The following is a 20,213-nucleotide window of genomic DNA, read 5'->3' as shown; positions in this document are numbered from 1 at the left end:
GCAGCAAGAGCTCTCCTCAGCTGTGTTATGGGTGGACATACTCAGTCTTCCCTATCCTTACTTGTCCTCTGCTTGACTTGCTTCAGTATGTCACTGCTTTTCTTGTATTGGGAACATGAAATTGGATGTGGGATTCCATGTCTGTTCTGACAGCTGTCATAGGTATGAGCAGAGGGTCAGAACTGATTTGCTGGCACTGGAGTCTGCTACAGCAACTTAGCCTTTGCTGCAAAGGTTCAACTTGTGCAGTGCTGTTCCCCAGACTAGTGTTGCTTATGAGAGTGTATGTGTTGCACATAAACTTAGTAAACTGCTCCTCAAGGCCAAGGGATGAGCTGGCAAAGTTAATGTAACCCCCATCTCTGGTGTAAGAAAATTAAGAGATTCCTGATTCCACAGGAGTGACCACAGCTGCATCAGTGGAGGGTGATGGTGCAAGAAGGCAGCTAAGGTCTGACTGCACTGAATGTACTAGGAGCTGAAAGAGGATGTCGTTTTACTGCAGCCAGAACTGGCTGATGGTTGAGGTTTTTGGCTTAGCTTAGGCAATTTGATATTGCTGTCCTAGGATGCCCTTTCTGAGAGCTTGTAGGGCAGTTAAGGACAGCTGTCTTCCTGCCTATGGAGTAAATTAATCTTTTCATGTAGCAGCAGTGAAGGCTGAAACAGCAAGTCAGGTTATGTTGATTCCTGTTTAAACAGGAATGAGTAACAAACTGTGTGAGATACTACATTTTTTCCTTAGAGCCAAGAACCACTGCTCAGAAACGGTAATGCTGGCAGGAGACTAACCCTTACAGTGTGAAACATTGTAATCTGCAATCTAAAAACTTGGAAATTGAGTTGAACCTTAATATTACAACTGACTGGTATTAACAAAGCACCAGGCCAAAAGCTAAACTAGAGGCTTTATTTTCCATAGTAGATTATGAAGAATATGCAGTTGTTTCACAGCACCTTGTTAGAGCAGTCATTTTAAGGGCTTTTTCCATCCATTGATTGTAAAAGCACTTTGATTCTGGAAGAGTAGTGATACTGACTTCAACCTCTGTTTGCACCTCAGCAAGACAAGCTTGTTAAGCATTGTTGGCACAAACAACTGTTAGGCACTCAGTTAATCAAATCAGACTTTATTCCCATGAAATCCTGTGCCAACATCATGAAGTTCTTAGCTGAACAACTGATACATGTTATAGCTGAAGTAGCTAGCTGTGACCAGAAAAATTACTGCTTACATCACCTTCAAAGGAGAAACTCTCAAACTGCATGTTTATTTCAGCCACTGGCTTCTTGCTGTAGGTTCAGTTGTAAATACCCTGCTTCTTTTGAAGCTTCAACTTTTGTATTAAAAACTGCAACCATGTGCTTTAAATAATGAAAGCAGAGACAAATCTAAGAAATAGATTGAAGTATTCCACTGATGTGGAGCTAGTCCTTGCCTTTTTTATAACTATCAGAAGCACATACAAACGTTTAGCCAAGATAAACAGTACAACTTTGGAAAGGAACAGTCTAGCAACTCTCTTCAAGCCTCATCTTCCTACCTGAATTATTTGAATGTTTGGTATAAAGTACTGATGATGCACAGTATCATTCCCCATGTACATCAGTCAAGCAAGGTAAACTGGTGCAGTAGACACTGAAGATTCTTCAGCCATGCCCTGCTTTAAAACTGCCTCTTCTCATGGATGTCTGAAAGGTAGATGAACAGTTCCTGCTGCACAGGAAGGCTGGAGAGGTAAGAAGAGTTTGTGGAACTGCAGCACATGCCTTTCATCAAGAAGGCTGTAACAGTGTAAAGTGAACCCTGGCTCCACAGCAAGAGGCAGGAGGTACTGAGATGCTTTCATCTGTACCTAAAGCTTTTCCCCCTTTCTAGAATATGAAAGGAGAACTGTAACATGCAGAACCAAGCTGTTAGAACTGTGGCTGTTGCCAGTCACTGACAAACGCTGGTTGCTGTGACAAGGTGGTACTCTGCATACCACTGATGATTGTGGTGGGTCAAATGGCTGTGCTCTCCACAGGCATGGACTGACACTTAAACCCTACAACCATCCCTCTGTACAACTCCTCAATCCTGAATTGTATTGCTGAGACCTGCTCTGCCTTTGCAGTAGCTGCTTCTTACAAGGCACAGCATGCTTGTATAAAGAGCATCCTCTTTAAAAAAAATTAAAGTGGCATCTAGAAATAGGTGTAACATAATTTTGGGTAACACTAACTATGTATTTCACCAAGTAGCATGACCAAGCAGGCATGCCCCCAGGCCTGAAGGTGATACAAGCTATCCAGTCATATGAGCTTTTTCCACCCTGCTGAACAGACACAGCAAATGGCAGGACTCCAGCCCAAGCAAGTGTGTGCTACACCATAGAGACTATAGCATCAGTTGCTTTTAAAAACTCTGTTCTGGCTTCCTGCTCCTCTTTGGCATCCTGTCTTTCAAGCACATGAACTAGTGCACGTCAAGGTGACCCAAACACGAGCTTGCACAGTTACAATTCTGTGCTCAGAGCCAGCAGCTATTGCTGGCAGTCTCCCTTAGTTTAAGTACTCAATGCAGAGGTGCTCAGCATACTCCAGCACTTGAAAGATTTAGAAAATAATGAGATGCTGCATGAACTCCTAAAACCCAGTAACTACATGTCTTTATCTCAAATGCAGGCAGATCTCTGACTCTAAGTCACATAAGTACAAGGCAGGGCGTAAACACTTCCTATGTCTGTAAGCCCATTTACCTGGACAGAGTACACAAGCAGACACAAACTGCTGTGACCTTAGAAAGTCACAGGGAAGAAGGGCAGGAGTCAAGCTGAGGGATCTGCATAAGTAAGCCATATTCACCAAGATTAGATATGACTGCTGTTCAAGTCAGACACTTGCTAGCAACAATGGGAGAATTCACCCCCACAGCACAGCCTTGGAAGCAGTGCTTTTGCCTTGAACAAGTCACAACCCACTGCTGCATGTTACAGTAAACCCAACAGGAGGTCAACATCTTTTTTTTTTTAGCACCATTACAGGTCAGGAAAATACATTATGACATGTAATGTACCTAGTGCAGAATCTGCAAGATGGAGATAGTTCTGCTGGGCCAATCCAACCAGCATGTACATATCTCTATAAAATCACCTGAATTTAAAAGATTACAAGTCTTAAACTGCAGTTGAGTTCCTAAAATTAGGTCACTGATTTGGCCCTGCTCAGACCATGATGTGGTTTTTGATCCTTAAACAGGTTTTTGATCCTTAAACAACTTTTCATTCTCCACCTGCTAGAAGGTATCAGTAAGAATCTACTTGTTTCATCATAAGTTTCCGGCTGTACTCGTAGGCAAGGAACAGTGCCCCATTGGCCAGGAATGCACGGATCATAGTTGGCTTCAGTCCAGAATACAAGGCAAGTACACCTGGAAATGAAATTGGAGCCAGTTAGAAATTTATTTACCTGCCTATCTGCATTAACCACTGCTTGTACCTTCAAAGGATACTGAAGTAATGCTTTTGCCTTGAGGGGCACACAGAGTGCTGAACTCACTCATGTAACTGCTAGCTGCAGCATTACTGCATATTGATATGCCCAGAGCATCTAGAGTTGTAACATGAGTTTAGCCATTTAAGTGCTTATATTTGAAGCTCATCTTAGGTATGACAGGGTCTTCAGAAGATCACCTGAGGATATGGGTCACAGCAGCTATACCACACCAGGCAAAAGGAAACAGAAAGAACAGCAGGATTATGTTGGAGCTGTGCCCCAGGGCAGACTCCTGCTCTGTTGAGGATCTCCCCTAGCAACAGGGCTAGGATTTGTATCTGCTGCCACATACACTCTTGCACTGTCTTCTGAAGTGCATGGCAGAGGTCTTTTCCAGAGTTTAGGTGCTGAGGTAGATACCCCAAGTTGCCAGGCTAGATAGGCCTGATTTATCAAACAGCCCTCAGTCAGCCATATATTAACTTCTAGAGGTGAGGAAAAATTTTATTTTGAATTTGAATCAGTCCCTTCAATTTTCATGGACAGGTTTGGTCATGTGGAATGGAGCTCATTCCTTTATCTGCTTTTAATGCTTACTGAGCTTTCATTAGCTTTAAGTTAATTGCTTCCTGAACCAAGAGGTATGGTCTCAATTTCTAGATACCAAGCTGTCCAGACTACAGAAGGCATCAGTATTTCTGTTAGTTAGAACTGTCTCTAACACATTATCAGTGGACGTTTCTTAAGCAATTTTTTTGTGTTGGGGGGTATAGATTTCAATGTGCAGCCCTAGAGATGCAGTTGATATGCTGCATACTCACCTTCAGTTCTCACAACAGTTACAAACGTTCCCATAAAGCCTGCCTGTTTTCCAGCCATTGAAAGAACCTGAATTCTAGATTTGACACAGTCCACAGGATACACAGCAATCCACAGACAGCTGCCTCCAAAACCTCCACTTAGTAGCAAAGGAATGGGACCTAAAGTTAAGAAATAAGCTTTATACACACCACAGAAATATTCACCAACATAAACATCACATTATTTATTTAATCTATAGAAATCAAAGAAAACCTGCTTATCAAAGGAATTGGCTTACGACAAAAGTTTCTGCTCCCCTACAAGCCTTGAAGTTAATCTTAAGCCACTGGTAAGCTGCAAGTCTAACTAGAAAGCTCAAAGGTTATAAAGAGTGCTTCGTAGATTACTGGGCATGCTAAATAAGCATAACTTGGAATTCTCTTCTGACTATTAACTAAATTAACTCCTCTCCTTTCACATTTGTAATCACTTTCAAAGGCTAACTGATGTTACTCTAAACTATTTCACATAGGGTCACTAATCACCTATACAGATTTATTGGTACAGTGAAGTTACTTTGTGGTCAGTCATTTTCATAATGCAACCCTCATTTTGTGTTTCAGACCAGATATTTATTTACAACAAGAGAATGTATGCAGCTGAAATCTTAACTGAAAATTTTAACATCAAGACAAAGTACAACTGTTCAGTCTTTCAGGAGGAGACAAACCATCTTTATTCTGGCCTCTCATTTGTTCATGTCTAATTTTCAGTGTTCTCTCACTAGCACTGTCATTACATCTAATGGTCAGCACACATTTCAGCATACACATGGACACGCTGTTCAAGAGGATATAGCTAAAGACTTAAAATTCTCTCTAAACAGCTGCTGAAATTAAATAGTTCAGAGTTGTGTTACATCAGGGTCAGATATTTATGTAGTTTCATAGTGTTAATATTAGCTGACTGTATTTATTCTCCACTTAAAATATTGCTCTATTGCAAAGTGGTCACTTCAAGATTTCCTTACTATATATACACACAAAACGCAGAACTGCATGTTTTGGATGCCCAGTTTCCTTCATTTCACATGTACTTTATAGCTGCTGTGCCTCATTAGTGTATTTTCAGGGATGATATGCCCCCCCTCTCCTTTATGTCCCGCACAACAGCATGCTAAAAATCCACATGGAAAAAGAGGCACCATACCTAATTCATCTTTTGATCTCCCAGAGGCAAAGAAAGTCCGGCTCAGTTCATACCCTCCAAAGAAGAAGAAATAGCCTGGGACTTCCCGCAGCAAAGTGCTCGACAGGCCACGGTAAAATCCAAGGGGACCATCCTTTTGAATAACACCCTTCACTACTGACCAAACTGTACTGATAGAGAGGTTGATCCAGTTAGTGATGTTTAATAGGCAGATAATGAGAAGGTTACAGAACAACTGGCAACTGCAGTGACAGTTAAGGGTTAGACCCATTGCACAGACACCAGAATTCAGGTAAGACTTAGAACAAGATCTGGCTGGGAGCCCCTCAGTGGCATCCAGCTTTACCAATACATGAAAAATCCCCAGGCTGTGACCCTCCCAGCCACAGCTCTTGTCTGGTTAACAGTGCACTTACGAATGTGACCCTGAACCAATACACAAAAATAAGAGATATACATAAAAGGGTTTCAGAGATACTGAATACTTACTTGTGTCCCTGGATTATCTTTCCTGACAACTGCATTTCATGCATGGCCTGCAGCCGGCACTTCACCAGCTCTGTGGGACAGAGGACAAGGGTGGCAAAGGCAGAGGCGAAGGAGCCTGCAGCAGCATTCTGCAGATCACTATGAGAGAGAAACTGCTGAAGTTATTTGGGCACTGACCCTGAGTGCAGTGGAGCCACTGCACCTGCAATCAGCTCCCTGAACCTGTACTCTAAATATCAAGACAAACTGACAGAGTCTTGAGGGAAAGAATCTCCAGGAAGATATCAGTTACCTGAACTAGTCAGATAAAAACCTAGCTCATTCCGTCTTCATACACAGCTCAAAGACATTTGAAGATAAGCTCCAACCTTTACCTTTTTTGCTATACTTCAGTGACTGCTGCACAATAAACACTATCAAATCTTTGCCTTCTTAGATTTTTATAAACATTTCCATAGACTTGTTTTATTGGACAACTTCTTGGTACTCAAAAAGAATTATCACCTCATATAAAGATCAGTGTTTTTAAAGTCACCTTGCCAGTATTAATACAAATTTTCAGTGGAAGATGTTAAAAATCTGTAAGCAAGGCATAAGGGACCACTATAATATTTCTATGGATATGCTGTCAATGAACAAAACCACATGAATCACAGGCAGCAAAGACAAACCACACCACTGAACAAGACAGCACTGTAATCTACACTGACTCACAGTATTCCAAAACTAGGGCTTACTTTGTGGCAATTTTACCCAAATCATCAAATCTGGGCTGCTGAACTGCCAGGACTCAAAGACTCAGAATCATACTGCTTTATAAGTATGACATAGCTCTAAACAGGCTCCTACAAACACTGGTGTGCTAGACAAGACCTGCGCAACAGCACAGAATAAGTGGAGCTTCTCTCTTCTTTCCTGGGGAGTCAGCTGAGCCTGACCTCACTGGGACACAGAAATTCTTTCCATACAAAGGAGGTGTTTTCCCTGTGTCCAGCAATTTCATACATATATAGTATCAGAGATTAAAGCTACAGCTTTTCACCTTACAGAAGCATCACAGAACTAAAGCTGTGACATGAAGCAAAGCTTGTGACATATTCAGATATGGCAGTGACAAGAACTGTCAAAGTGGGAGGAATCAGTAACTGCCTGCAGAGTAGCATCTCAATAATATGCAGTAAATAAGAAATGACAATGTTGATTGCACAGCCCTCTTGCAGTACGAGCTTGGCAGAACAGGGATCTGAAATGCAACCCACTAATGCTCAAGACAGAGGAACACAGACTTAAAATTACAGTATGCGGCTGAGCCCTGCAGTCATTAAGTTATGAGCTAGAGCAAGGCAGTAAAGTTACACTCTGAAAAATAAGGATAAGAAAATATGGAATAAGTACCTTCTAACTATGCACTAAAGAGTGCACAGGATCCTTTGTCCTTCAGGAGAGAAAAAAAATTAGATGCTATCAGATGAAAGGAATTCTGGCACATGTACATAAAGGAATAGATTTAGCCATAATTCAGATCTTCTCTACTTTTACCTGTTGATGTTTAGTTCTACATACAAAAATTCAACTAGATCCACTGTTTAGGCTTTGGTCTTTAGTACCATGAACCTCACTGCAGAGGTGATAAGCCTTGAATCCTATTTGAGTTACCTTTCAACTCACAATGCCTAATTCAGTATTTTTTCTGGATGGGAGAGTTTTGATCACACATCACAGGAGCCAGAATCCTGCCCTTACACTGCTGCTGCTTCTACAAAAACCATTCATCTTGGTGGACACTTCTTTTTCCTCCAAAGAAAATTATGTGCTGAAGATGACCAGTCACGTACTGAGAAAGTCAAACTGAGGTGAACAAGGATAACACTTATTCCAGTTCAGACTTTGGCACAGAATGAGATCAGTTTGGTCGGACTAAACGGGCATTTAAAGACAAATGCATTTTAGCACTTCTCTTTCCATTTGGTTATACCAGTTTAGCATGGAATTAAATGTCTAGTTGCACTAATAGATGTTAAAGATAAAAGGAATTTAGCATTTTTCTCTCCAATTGTTTTCTCTGATTCATGTGTCAGTGGCATTTATTCCCCTAACTCGAAAAAGCATTGTTTTGTAACTGTCCTTGTAACTGTTTGCAAGGCTTCACACACTGACCAGGGTATCCCTAAACACAGGCAGGCCAGGGAAGCTTATTTCCAAGTTGCTTAAAGCTACAACTGAAAAGTAAGCAGAACCAAACTATTATAGCTGGATTTGAGACATCTCAAACATTATAAAATAATGGGAATTTCTTATATATGGGTAAGAAAAATGGTCAGGTTCACCTCAGTTTGTGACTTGATAGATTTGTTTATTCAGGCTAAGACAATTTGACAGTTTTTAAACAGCAAAGGCAATGAAGGCAATTATAGTTATTAACTTGTCATGTCTGGAGGTTAGCCACCTCATCACGGTTTCTTCCCACCCTTACAGCACACTACAAAGGCTTTCCAACTCTCCCACAATGAGTATGAATGTCCTGGACAGGCTACATGTACTCAGGGCACCATTGCAGGCCATGTCAATACAATTCTCTTACACATGCACCTGTAAGATGTCCCTACAATTATCCAGATGAAGAGATCAAGGGAACAGCACAAAGGGAGAAATCTTTCAAGTAAGCTTAAACCCTTTAAGTGTTTTGTCCTAGCACAGCCATGCTGTCACACTATTTGCTCTTCAATCAATGATGCATTAAACAGCCATCCTGGATCTGGAAAGTACCACTACCTGACCAAGGAAAGAAGGGTCAGATGTCAGAAGCACTTGCTATTACTACATACTCAAATTACCTTCCCATTCTGCATCCTACTCCAAAGACAGGGAGTAGTACACCTATGCATACTGTTTGAAAGCTTCCTGCGCTACCTTCCTACATGCACCATAAACATGCTGTCTCAGTCACATCAAGAAATGATCCTAGGACCCCTGCAAACCTGTGGTCTATCTCCCAAAAGGATCACAAAGCATAGCTAAGAAGCAAAGCATGCTATTGGTAGGCCTGCTTCCTCATTTTAGTGGGTAGAATAAGATAAGGGGTCTGTAAGCTCATCTAAGAAAGTGGAAACAGTTCTGTCTCAGCTGAGAGATCTCAATTACCAGAAAACAGTGAAAAAGTATGCAAGTAGAAAGCAATTAATATAATTTGTTTCCTCATCATTTCATAATCCCTCAGTCTTAAGATACTGCATGTCTTAATATGTGACAGAAAACACCTCACTTAATGCCACTTCAAGATACTTGTCTTGTACTTAGATAGCTACCCATATCATGGCAGAGATCTTTAAATGGGGAATTAAGGCCTCCTCAGCTACCTCTATTTGGATACATGTGACAAAGGCAGAACACAGCTATTAATAAAAAACAAAGTGTAGTTAATCTTGCGTCACTCTCTGAATGGAGTTAGGACAGTATGAGAAGTCTTTTGTACACTGTGGAACAGCACAAGGATGGAGAAGGTGCAGATACTCTCAAGTGCTGCACAGAAGACATACCTTGAGAAATGGGCAACAGTAAAGCACACAGACTGCTGGGCCACTGATGGCTCTAGAGTGGTGCACCTGGAGAAAAGCCATCCTAGCTAGAAAGAGATGATTGTTATGCCAGTGCATACATCCACGACATGATCACACCCTGAATATCCTGCACAGCTCTGGTCTTACCAGCTAGAAGCCCAGACACAGTACAAGAGTTCCAGAGAAAGACGAAGACAGCTACAGGAACATCTCTCTTACACATCTCTGTTATGAGAAGAGACTGCAGGAGCTGGGCCTGTTTAGTCTAGAGAAGACTGAGAGGGGATCTCATTAATGCATATAAATATCTCAAAGGCAGGTGCCAGGAGGATGGCACCAGACTCTTTCCAGTAGTGCCCAGTGACAGTACAAGGAGCAATGGCCATAAACTAAAATACAAGAAATTTCACTTCAACATGAGGAAGAACTTCTTTACGTTGAGAGTGGCAGAGCTGTCCAGGCATGCTGTGGAGTCTCCCTCACTGGAGGCATTCAAAATGCACCTGGACACATTCCTATGTAACCTGCCCTAAGTGGCACTGCCTTGGCAGTGGGGTTGGACTAGATGACCTCCAGAGGTCCCTTCCAACCCTAATGATTTGGTGATTCTGTGAACAGATTCAGTGCTCACTGGCTAGCAGGGCTTGGGATCCTTCCATCCATGAAAATACTCAGGTGGGGAAGAGGGGCATAGAGCAATGGATAGAGGTCTGCATGATCCTAGGTAGCATGCAGACAGTGGTTACGGATCAACGGTTACAGAACTAATGACTATCGTCTGCAGAACTCTGCCAAAGTGTACTGCAGATGCAAGGAACTTTCAAGAATTCTAGAGGAGACTGGACAAGTACTCTTGTCCAGTTACTGATGGGATTGTACGATGATCAATAAATCCTCTGAACTAAGAACAAAGCCTGGCAGAGGACTCAGAGTATTAAACACTCCCTTCTCTTGTCATTCTTTAGACAACCACTTATTGCCAGTGACACCACAAAACTAGACATTTGGTCTTGCCACCATTCCATTCAAGCTTTTAAAACTTAAATAAAGACAATATTAGAAAAGTGCTCTTTCCCCTTAGTACACCCCCCTGAGAGAAGAGCCACTACTTCCCCTGCAAAATCAGAACAGCCTAGAGATCAAGGGAGTACTAATTTTCAGGTGTTGCAATGCTCAGTTCCTTTGGTAAGAACATTCTAGGTCTTAAGTATTCCAGTTAAGTTGTGGTTATCTAAACCAGGCAGCTGCAGTGACAAGTAGATGGCTCTGTTGCAGTTAAGCATAGTACCCTAGCACAAAGCTTACTACAGTGCATACTGGCAGAGGTGGGCCTAGGACATCAGCTGCACCCTGACAATACAATAGTTGAATAATTTTTTTATTTATTTATTTTAAAATATGAAGCAGATTTCTATTACTAACCTTAGCTTTGTTTTCCTGTCTACTCCAACAATTCTTCTCACAATCTGTTGGCAAAATCCATAGCACATGAACAGAACGGAGTTCTCTGCGATGTTGGCTACAAGTGCTGGTGTGGTTCCCTGGTAGAAGCCTCGAAACCCCACTTGCTTATAGGTTTTCACAAAACAGTCCACAAGTCCTTTGTACATGTCCGGGAATGTCTGCATCTTCACCTTTGCGGTGTCAAAGGGCTGGCCAGTCACCACGCATGCTGTCCCACCTAAGCAAGCAGTGGAAGTTAAGAGGGTGGCTGAAGGTTATCACAACTCAAACACCTACACACAAACACCATTATTAGCAAAATTATGCAGAAAAAGATGAGTTAATTCTCCACAGGAAAAGACAAGTGCACTGATTTTAGCACAATGGCAGCAATTGTCAGTGGTGGGTTTAGTTACCAGCAGAAGAAAAATCAGGCATAAGGGCAGCTTGATTCTCATTAAACTTACTCAAAGCAGGCAACTAAATGAATCTGATCACTTACATAAATGGTTCTGAATTAGAGGTATTGTTCTGCAATCAAGTCACTTGTGTTAACGAGTTAAAGCAGCATTTTCCTTTTCTCATTACTGCAGTGAATCATAAAATCAGAAACCCTCTGATTTTATGTTCTCTTGATAAGAAAAAACTGGAAGATTTGTAATCAAGTGAGGCAAAGATTCCTCCAGGACAAGAGACTACTGCTGAGAATGTCAAAACTGATGAAACACTGATTTAATAACCAAAGGCTCAAGCCCTTTACTTCAAAACTCCAGATGATTTTTATGTACATTTATTCCCACATACTGGAATAAAGTGTCCAGTATAAGCTGGAAAAGGGCAAAGTTTCTTATCGTGTTATCTTTTCCAAACTCAAGAGCAAGGTCAATACCCTGAAAACTCAAGATATTTCCATCAATTACATCAACCACCACTTTGCCAACAGTGCAAATTTGTTCTTCCACAGATCCAACTCAATTCAGTAGTCTGCAGAAAGAGCTAACACTGCGCTTTTTCAGTAAGAAATACCAGTGTATGCTGACAGCAACCTATTAGAAGCCAACACCTAGCAGAAAACATATAATAGGTGTACCTTATATAGGCTTTATAGTTTTGCTTTTCTAGTAAAAGAACCATCCTAGACCAAAATAACCAAAAAAAGAACAAAAGAACCATCCTAAACTAGAAGCTGATTTTTAATGAAAGCATAGTTGACATGCTTATACCTTAAAGAGGGCAAGTTAACAAGATGCTTTTACAGCTACAAAATGGAAATAATTATCTGCAAATGCAGATGCTGTAAAGAAACTAAAATAGAAACAAATGTATGAATCCAATTAAAATTAGTTATTTTTCTTCTAAGTGGGGAGAAGAAGACTGTTTGTTTAACCAGGGTTATTTCAATGACTTTTACTCTTTACAAACACATTTGTGTCACATAGTTGTTGCTCAAGATTTAACTGCCATTAAACCTCATTCTCAGTCAGACTGATCATTAAAAGCTTGAGAGCAAATCATGCAAAGAAGCACAAAGAGCTTCTTGCTCTGGAACAGATAACCAAGGAGAGTAGCAGCTAGCTCAGACCAGTAACATTCATGGAAGCCTCAGATGAAAAGCAGAGCTGGAAAGGCTTAGCCAATGTTACCTGCATGGAAGTCAGCTATTAATCTATAGGACAAATACTAGGTTCCTATATGAAGGCAGATGTAAAACATTCATATGTACAAAATAACAGCTATTGGAAGAAGCCCAAGAAATCCAGGCATGGTCTGGGGAATGCAAAGCTTAAAAATTGGGAGTTGACTGTGAATAGCTGTTCCAAAAAGAGAAAGGACTCTCTTTATACTGTCATTGGAGGTGGCACAAGTAAACTACAGCCATGAACTTCTACCTCAAGGTAAAGACCAAGAGCCCCAGTTAATGTCTGAAATACTAAAGGAAAAAATAATTCTTCTAGCCAGGAGTAAGGAATCTGAAAAATCTAAACAACAAAACCAAATAAACAAGAAAAAAATAGTCAACCCTACTTGAACATTTAGAAAAATGCAGCACTCAAAGTAACATGGGAACAATGGAGAAAGAGTCCTACTTAATCAAAGAAGTTATCAGAGGTTGCTCAGATCCTAGGCAAAGGACTCTGACCCACAGGCAGCTAAATGATTTATTTATTCTTGTTCAGAATGTACTTGCCCCTATATGTCACTACTTATCAGCTAGTGGAGACTGCATTCAGAAAGGTAAAACCAGGTCACACATTTGCTGGAGGAACTACCTGTTTGCCTAGTTAAATACACTCTCTGAAGAGTGCAGACACACACCTAACACAGAAACAAGCACTACCAATGAACATAAGCAATACAAAGCAAGTATGTGGAAATAATATGGGAAATAAATATTAGAAGAACAGTAAAGCTGTATCTTTACTGCAGAGTAAATTAGCAAAGAAAAAGAACAAGAACAATGATTTAGGATTACTGAAGTCATGCTGAAAAGGGTCTGAATTCCTCCATCCTGTCTGAAGAAAGGAGAGCTATACCAGAGAAGAAATCAGCATAATTAGTTCTAAGATTCTCTATTGCCAAAACCCAGGCAATCCTCAAGTGCATGCCCTGTTAGCCTGAATGTGGGCATAGAACAGTATCATTAGACCAATCTTCCCTTCCTCCTTTCCTGATAAACACTGCCAGCTTTGAAATGTCAAACAGACCCCTTTTCTCTGGTAGAGGTAAATAATTCATCCATCAGCCACAGACATTACCAACATGGTAATGTTAATGAAACAATGAAACTGCTTCCACATTCGTGACTGTCGCAAGTGGTCCAGGAAAACTTTATAGCACGGACCAGACTGAAGTGGAAGTTAGTTAAGTGAATTCATCATCATCAGTCCTGTTACTGAGCTTCCCAGCTTTTAAAGATTCACACCAGGATATTGTCTGAGCCAGTAACTCTTCAGATAGCCTCTTGCCCATTTTGGTTACAGAGTACAGAGGGTTCCTGTGACAAAAGCAGCACCTCAATCACTCACACAGTTTGAGTTTGTCATGGGTTCAGCAGTAGCTCATGCTCTGCCAGTGAGGAGGAAGAGAACTCTACTTGTGACTGATTCTTAAACTCCTGTAAGCATAAGAAGCAACACTGAAACTTAAACCTTCCTCTAAGGGTTACACCTCCACTGTGTGGCAAGGGTTTCACTAGGGAGCAGCGATAGTGATGCAGTTACAACACTGGCTGAGATCAACTGTTTCATCTCGATGACCTTAAACACGAAAGTGAGGCTTTTTATAGCATCAGGAAACTGCTTTTACAGTTGTCAGAGGCACTGAAACTGTCCCTAAGAATTTCTGTGCAATTAAGTTCTCTCCAGCATTACCTGCAGCTCCTGCTGTGAGGTCAATAGCCGCCTGAATAGCAGAGTTGATCTTCATGCTTCACACTTGTTTATCAGTTACTTCAGAGTGAAGTCTCCCCTTTCCTGGCAGATATAGAGGTACTTGTCTCCTGAGGGAAAAGAAAGATGTAGCATACATGATTTATCACAATAACTGACAGGTAGAAGCATCACATGAATGCTTTCACTTCCACTCTTCAATGCCATTTAGAGGCAGAAAATGCTTGTCCCCAAGACTGAGACTTGGCATATTTGTAATCTGACTGACTAGTCTTGCCACATTATGCAAGTTCTCTGGAGTATCACTGCCTAGCTTCAAATTACTTGGGCTTTCCAGCTTCTAGTCTCCCTGGATCTTTCAAATGAAAGCAGAGTACCTCCAGGGAAGTGTGGAGCATTAGCTTTCTATCTCTACAACTGCCTGAAAGGAGAATGGAGAGAGGAGGTGGCTGATCTCTTTTTCCAAGTAAAAGAGTGACTGGACAAGAGGCAATGGACTCAAGCTGCACCAGGGGATACTTCGACTAGATATTAGAGAAAATTTCTTAACGGAGAAGGTGATCAGGCATTGGAACAGGCTGCCCAGGAAAGTGGTGGAATCGCTGTCCCTGGAAGTGTTCAAAACAGTGTAGATGAGGCCCTCAGTGATATGGTTTAGTGGTGGACTTCACAGTGCTGGGGTAGAGGTTGGACCTGATGATAGTGAAGGTCTTTTCCAACCTAGTTGGGTCTAGGCTTTCTTATAGAAACATAGTCTTCATCAGGTGTATAAGGCTAGCTGGCAAGAATATTTCCCCACTCCATCTCAGTTCCCCACCTATAGAGCAAAAAAGAGAATTGCTCTCATCATGATGAACAGCAGCCAAGAAAACTATAAATTGAGACACATCAGGTATTTCTACGTGGCTCTCAGAAGACATGAATAGAAAGGGAATGAATACGAACACCTAGAATTGTTTGTGGCTGTCACGTTCCCAGTGCAAGTCTCCTACACAACAGCATATTATAAATAAGAATTACACCTCAACTTTCATGAAGGCAGGTGGAAAGAGAAATACAAAGGCAACACTTTCAAATAAAGCATTCAAATTAATCCAGTTCTCAAGTTTGCAGCAAGGTGCTTTCACTGGGGTGAGCAGCTAAAACAAGCTTGCTTATCTGGAGTAAGATCACCTCACTATTCCAGAACCCTGTTTCTGAGTAAGACACTTGGCAGGTGGTGCTGTCAAAAATGTTGCATGAGTCTTAACAAATACACAAACACACACATGAATCAGCATTGACTTTTAAGCCTGGCTTCAAGCACAGTACATCAGTTAACAGGATGTTTTTCACTCTTCTACCTACTGTAATGCTGCTTCTGAAGCCTGTTGCCTGCCAAAACATATTCTGGGTAATATGAACAGGAAACACAAATTCCTATAGGCTAAATTAAAAGATTAAGAAAAACTAAAAATCAGACTGTATAAACCTCATCCTTTGTAGAACTTTCACATGACAAGCACAGATGTTTGCATGTAACTTCACATGTCCAGTACATGTTGCATGAATCTTAATGCATTAAAAAATAATCACTATTCTTGCAATAAATGACACTAATACATACTATTCCCAAATTATCGCTACAGGTGCGAGCTGTTTCACTATTGACAGCAAAGTGTGCTACATGTTATTTCAAGACCACGTGTTACACTCCAAGACCAAGTTACATTTCATTATCCTCATTAGTGCTCAGGCAGCACTCCAATTTTGCTTCTCATTTAAAGGAAGAAAAGAGCAGATAGGTGGGGCAGCCTATGAATGAGGGGAACTCCTAGCAAGCAACAATTGCCTGCATTCAGTAAAAGGTACACTGCCTGCATCATGCTGAGTGCTTACCGACTCGTGCCAGTCCCCAAAGGGAGCACATGCCAAGTGACCTACACTGAAAGCCGGGCAGCAGAAGGAAAACCAGAGATGCCTACACAAACATGTAGGACTTAAAAGCCAAGAAAGTTTAGTTTCCTGATCCATAAAAGCCCATTGCTGCTTTCAGAAGGTTTACGACTTAAACCAGTATTATATATGTACATACCTATCCTCTGTTTTTTTTTCCTATTTGTAGCCACACTAGCAGACAAAAAACTGCTTGTAGATACAAGGCAAAACCTGCTCTACTTCCAAAGTGAATCCAAGCCTCAAACCTGGAAACCCAACATTAGTAAACGGAAGAAGGTACCCCGAGTCCTCCACCCGCAGCCCCAAACGTTACTCTCGGCTGACACACGCATCAAACACTAGGTGACAATCCCAGAAGGTCTCACAGCTCCTTGCAAGAGCCCACACAGGCAGGCTACAACTCCACTCCCCAAGGTCACAGCAGGCCATGCCCCAGCGGCACTGCAACAGCGCGCTAACCACGCAGCTGCGCCGGTGCAGGGGACTCCTCACTGGCCAGACCGCGGACAAAGCCGTGGGGAAGGTTTCATCCAGAGCAGGAGGCTTGGCTGCAGAAGCGGCGATCTCTGCTCCCAGAACACCGCCCGGTCACCGCTGGAAAGCCCCGGCCTGCGCTTGGCGAGGCGTTGGCAGAGGCCCGCCGCGGAAAGAGGGAGCCGAGCCCAGCAACCTCGGCCTTATGTCTCTCCAGGGAGGCTGCCCGCAGCTTTTCGCGGGAGCCCCAGCACCGCTGGGCCCCAAGGCCGCGGCACAACCCAGGCCTCCCTGCAAGCCCACAGGCCGCGGGACTGCCCAGCTCCCAGCCACGGACCCTTCCGCGCCTTCCCGGCCCGCTCCTACCCCCACCGGGGAGGACACAGCCGCAGCCTGACGCTTCCCCCTTCCCGGCGCCACCACTCACCACACCACCCGCCTCAGCAGTCCCGCAGCCGCCGCCGCCGCCTCTATATAGGCGGCCGACGGAGGCGGCGCGGCTCCCCCGGCCCCGGGGAAAGCGCGGGCCGGGGAGGCGCTGGGCGGGTGTCGGCCTGCGCTGCCCCCGGCGGCGGGAGGCGGCTCCGGGCGGGCGGGGAGACGCCCAGCGGCCGGTGACAGAAGTTTGGGGCGTACAGGCCGCAGCACCGCGTCCCCGCCGGAACCCCAGGGCCTGGACGGGGCGGCTCTGAGGCTCCTACCGGGGCCGGGTGGTGGCTGCGGTCATGGCTGTGAGGGCAAGACTTGGGCTGCTGCTGCTCAAGTCCAGTAGCACTTACCCTCCTAGAAACCCTGTTGCTGGTGGACACATCGCTGGCAGTGTTCAAGGCCAGGTTGGACAGGGAACTATCTGATCTTTAAGATCTTTTCTAACCCAAACCACTCTATGATGCTGTGATTCTGCGTTTCCCAAAATGCAAAATTTCCATTAACACATGTATTAGAGGACCAAGCTATACAAGTTTGCAACTATTTATATTTAAATAATAAATATACTGCATTTGCAATCTCCTACAGTCTACAGTTATATACCTGACATCTTGGATGCTGACAAAAGTAAAGTTTTTTTTCTGGCTCTTTAGTGGGATTGAAAAGTCAGATAACTGTGGAGATACAAATAAAAAAATGTATTCCCATTCTGCCATCTGCTAAAACCCGTAGATATATAAGTGCATAAATGACAGTGGCCTGTAGCACGTTAAATTGGACATACACATTTGTAAGCAATTTGCTGCTAATCACCAAGTGGCTTTTCCTAAACTGAGATACCAGTTTTGTGCTCTTAGGTTCTTAGCAATATGAAGTGGGCATGTAGTGGCTTAAACCACTGTGATGAGGGATAATACCAGTTTCCTCAGCAGAAACTGCACAGAACTCTCCCTCCCTCCCCCTTACCCCTTTTCTTTTGATTAGCAATTAAGTGAAGTGCTTGCTATAAGGCTCATCGAAGCAGTGCCCAGTTGATAGCAGCAGCACACTGTGCAGCCTGTGGAAAGCTAAATGAACTGTATTTCTAATGTGCCTCAGTGATCAGTAATACTTGAGATACTCTGCCGTACCAGGCAGTGTCTGGGCAGTGCTGTATGCCTGCAACCCCTGCTGAGCTGCACATGTGTTTGCACGGATTGAGACCTCAGAGCTACGTATTTGAGCTTACATCCATGGTGTTTTCCACCACATAAAACTGACAGCTCCTACTTTCAAATCCCAAGCCAAGAAAAAAGCATTATAAATACTAGAAAGTTGAATGTACATTTCCTCTCATAACTTTTAGTTAACTGTAGGGTTCAGATATGTTTTTTCTATATGGCTGCTTTCTTGAAATATTCTTTTTAATGACTTGGGGCTATTATTCAAAATACGGCAATTGTTAAGGAAGAGCAAGCTAGGTTATAAATGGGTTTAGAAGCAATACATCAAACTGTAAATGATTTTATGACTTCAGTGTAGAAATGATTGCTGAGATGTGGTAACCAGTTAGTGGTTGGAGTCAGCTGTGCATCTCAAATGACCTGAAAAACTTAGAGATCACTGTTTAGTCACAAAGAATTGACCTGTGTACTGACTTCCTTCTTAGCAGGACTGCAGTGCTGTTGGAAGACCTAGTTGGTGAAAAGCACTCTCATGCACTGAAGCTTGCAACTAATATGCCATTAAACTGCGTGCTGCCTGCTCTTGCTGTTTGCTGCTGAAACATCAGGCCTGGAGTATCTGAGGATGTTTCTCCATAACGCCATTCCTCGGCAGACGACCAGGCCTGGTCTTGTTTGGCCCTGTAAAAAACACCGAGATGCTGAGACTACTTGAAATGTTGCCCGAGGCATTTTATAGCTGTGAAGTGCAGCACTACGATGAGCACATTGCCACCACATGGCTGTTTCTGCTACCTGCACCCTTAGTTTACCAAGCCAAACCGTACTTTCTGCCTGTAGGTCCTAGTGGACAATTTGTAGCTTAATTTCAAACTTCCCCTCAAAAGATTTAAGCAGGGCAGAAATGGGACATGCGTGCAGAGATCTTGGCTTGTAAGTACTCAGCAGGAATATGGAAGTGCTTTCTGGTACTGGAGGGGTCTGGTTTAGGATATGGGTCTGATTTAAACCACAGTAAGCCACAAAAGAAATAGGTCTTTGGAGGAAAGATGCTTCTTTGCACTATGAGAATTGTTCTTCCATGTTCTGTTTTCTATACTTTGATTGCACAATAAATAATTTTCCTTAGATTGCTTAATATCCTTGATAACTAGCAGTTGCATGGATGAAAGTGTGATGAAAGAGTGTATTTTTAGGAGTAAGAGTAATTTGTTAGTGAAGTTACCTAGATTAAAAGATCTTTGGGAAGTATGGGACATTTGTGTATCAAAGGTAAAAAAAGTCACTTTGAAATTGCTATTGCATGCAATAGGAAAAAAAACCACCACCACCCACCAACCTCCCCCCCCAAAAAAAAACCAACCAAACAAAACCCAACAAAATAAAACAAACAAATCAACAAACCCCCCCAACCTTGAAGGACAAAAAGCACACAGGCAGGTGAGTACTGCCACAGGTCAGACAGAGTTTGAGGGAGCTGGCCAACAGCAGCGTTCCCAGTTCACTGGATTTTTGTTTGCAGTTTGGTTTTAGACTGACTTGAGCCAGACCCAATATTTTCTTTGCATATATCTGAAGTTCCTCTGATCCTTTTCAGCTAGATCAGGGTTCTCATTAGTAATGTGCTCACAGCAGGAAGCCATTTTCCTCAGTAACAGCTATGGGCCTCAAGGCAGATCCACTGTATGTTTCTGTCCTGGGCTGGACACCCCACAACCATCATGCGCATATCCTGGAGCAGAGGCTGGAAAACCACCAGATTTCATCCCTTTGGTATTTATAAGCCTAGTTATTCTTTAGATGTGGACAGATTTTGTTCAGAAAAAATAAGGTAATCTTCTTTT

The 20,213-nt window shown here is 42.6% G+C and overlaps 1 protein-coding gene across 2 annotated transcripts; it reads right to left on the bottom strand.

Annotated features, from left to right (window-relative positions):
- Positions 1-896: 896 nt before the first annotated feature.
- Positions 897-17,330, bottom strand: SLC25A15 (solute carrier family 25 member 15). Of its 2 annotated transcripts, none has more exons than XM_034074347.1 (7): positions 17,205-17,330; positions 14,348-14,475; positions 10,956-11,214; positions 5,977-6,114; positions 5,488-5,657; positions 4,299-4,457; positions 897-3,412 (listed from the first exon to the last, which is right to left on the bottom strand). In XM_034074347.1, the coding sequence occupies exons 2-7, from the start codon at positions 14,400-14,402 to the stop codon at positions 3,288-3,290; spliced, it is 906 nt and encodes a 301-aa protein (XP_033930238.1). In that variant the 5' UTR covers positions 14,403-14,475; positions 17,205-17,330; the 3' UTR covers positions 897-3,287. The 2 variants fall into 2 exon arrangements, with proteins under 2 accessions (XP_033930238.1, XP_005147696.1); XM_005147639.4 differs by lacking the exon at positions 17,205-17,330 and adding an exon at positions 16,584-16,749.
- Positions 17,331-20,213: the final 2,883 nt, after the last annotated feature.

This window comes from Melopsittacus undulatus, chromosome 2, assembly GCF_012275295.1.
Source record: "Melopsittacus undulatus isolate bMelUnd1 chromosome 2, bMelUnd1.mat.Z, whole genome shotgun sequence".
Taxonomy (NCBI): domain Eukaryota; kingdom Metazoa; phylum Chordata; class Aves; order Psittaciformes; family Psittaculidae; genus Melopsittacus; species Melopsittacus undulatus.
Note: the sequence above shows the minus strand (reverse complement) of the source record. Positions and strands in the feature narration are given on the sequence as shown.